At 41.7% G+C, this 1,354-nt stretch overlaps 1 protein-coding gene across 1 annotated transcript; it reads left to right on the plus strand.

The window, feature by feature from the left end:
• Positions 1 to 71: 71 nt before the first annotated feature.
• HELRODRAFT_184727 (hypothetical protein) lies at positions 72 to 1,158 on the plus strand (the record flags this gene model as incomplete). Its single annotated transcript, XM_009020418.1, has 1 exon — positions 72 to 1,158. A coding segment is annotated over one exon (1,087 nt), but the record flags the coding sequence as incomplete, so codon positions are not given.
• Between the last annotated feature and the right edge of the window lie 196 nt (positions 1,159 to 1,354).

Raw genomic sequence — 1,354 nt, forward strand, 5'->3', positions numbered from 1 at the left:
CTCTGCAGCAACAACATCAACAACAACAACAGCAATATCATTGTTATCAAGATCCACATAAAACCGAACAGTCTGAGGAAAAAAGATCAACGCTGTACGTGACCTTGCAACAACCGACGACTGAATTTCAACAACAGCCACCACAACTACAGCCGCCACAACAACTACAGCCACAGCAACTACAGCCACAACAGCTACAGCCACCACAGCAACTACAGCCGCCACTAGCACAGCTTCATTATCTACATCCACAACAAACACTGCTGGAGCAACAACAACAACAGCAAAAACAGACGCCAACTCAACAACAAATGTTCCTTAGTAGAACGCCATTCTCTGATGATGGTTACACCTCTGGTGTCTTTGGCAAGAAGTCAACATCAACCACACCAAGCCATGCGGACGGTGACGACATGTTGAAAACGAAACTTCCGGCTATTTGCTACGACTACGACACCAACAACAACAACATCGTCAGCAACAAAAACAACAACAACAACAACGGTAATTACTACGACTACTACAGCAGCGACGACCACAACAACCACAAAAGCTACAACAGTCACAAAAGCTACAACAACCACAACATGGTTTACACTGTTTTTAACGCGGAACACCCAAGGCTAGCAAAATTTGACATTCCTTACCAGCCAGTGCCAAAACAAACACTAGATCATTATCAGGACTCTTCTCAACAGCAACAACACCAAGAGGATTGTCATCCAACACGTTATCAAAAAAAAGAGGATTATTATCATGACTTACCTACGTACCAACAACATCATCAGCAACAACAACATCAACAACAACAACATCCTCAACATCAACAACAGACAACTGAAACAACACCAGAGATCATAGAGTTACTCAAACAAATTCAACAACAACTGACGCAACAACAACAACATCAACAACAATACTCAGACGTACCGTCACAACAACAACTGCAACAAACAACAACAAAACTTCCTGACGATGTGATAGACCATTCAGTAAATGTTTCAACAACATCAACAACAACGACAGCAACACTTAGCGACAATATTCAATCGCCAATGGCTTTTAACTTGCCAAGGTCTACAGTCTACGACTCGTCTACAGGCAGTCTACCGATAGTGTTCATCAACACGCCAGCCTCCTATTCAACAACCACAGCAAGTACTTCACTAATTATGACGTCATCGTCATTTTCATCGTCAACATCATCATCATTATCGATTATTACGTCATCAGCAGCATCATCGTCGTCATCATTATCATCATCAATTCTTTCATCATCATCATTATCATCATCATCGTCGTCTTCAATTTTATCCTCATCGCATTTGCCATCCTTATTCAAGATAAACCAAGA

Source organism: Helobdella robusta (assembly GCF_000326865.2).
Source record: "Helobdella robusta unplaced genomic scaffold HELROscaffold_2788, whole genome shotgun sequence".
Taxonomy (NCBI): domain Eukaryota; kingdom Metazoa; phylum Annelida; class Clitellata; order Rhynchobdellida; family Glossiphoniidae; genus Helobdella; species Helobdella robusta.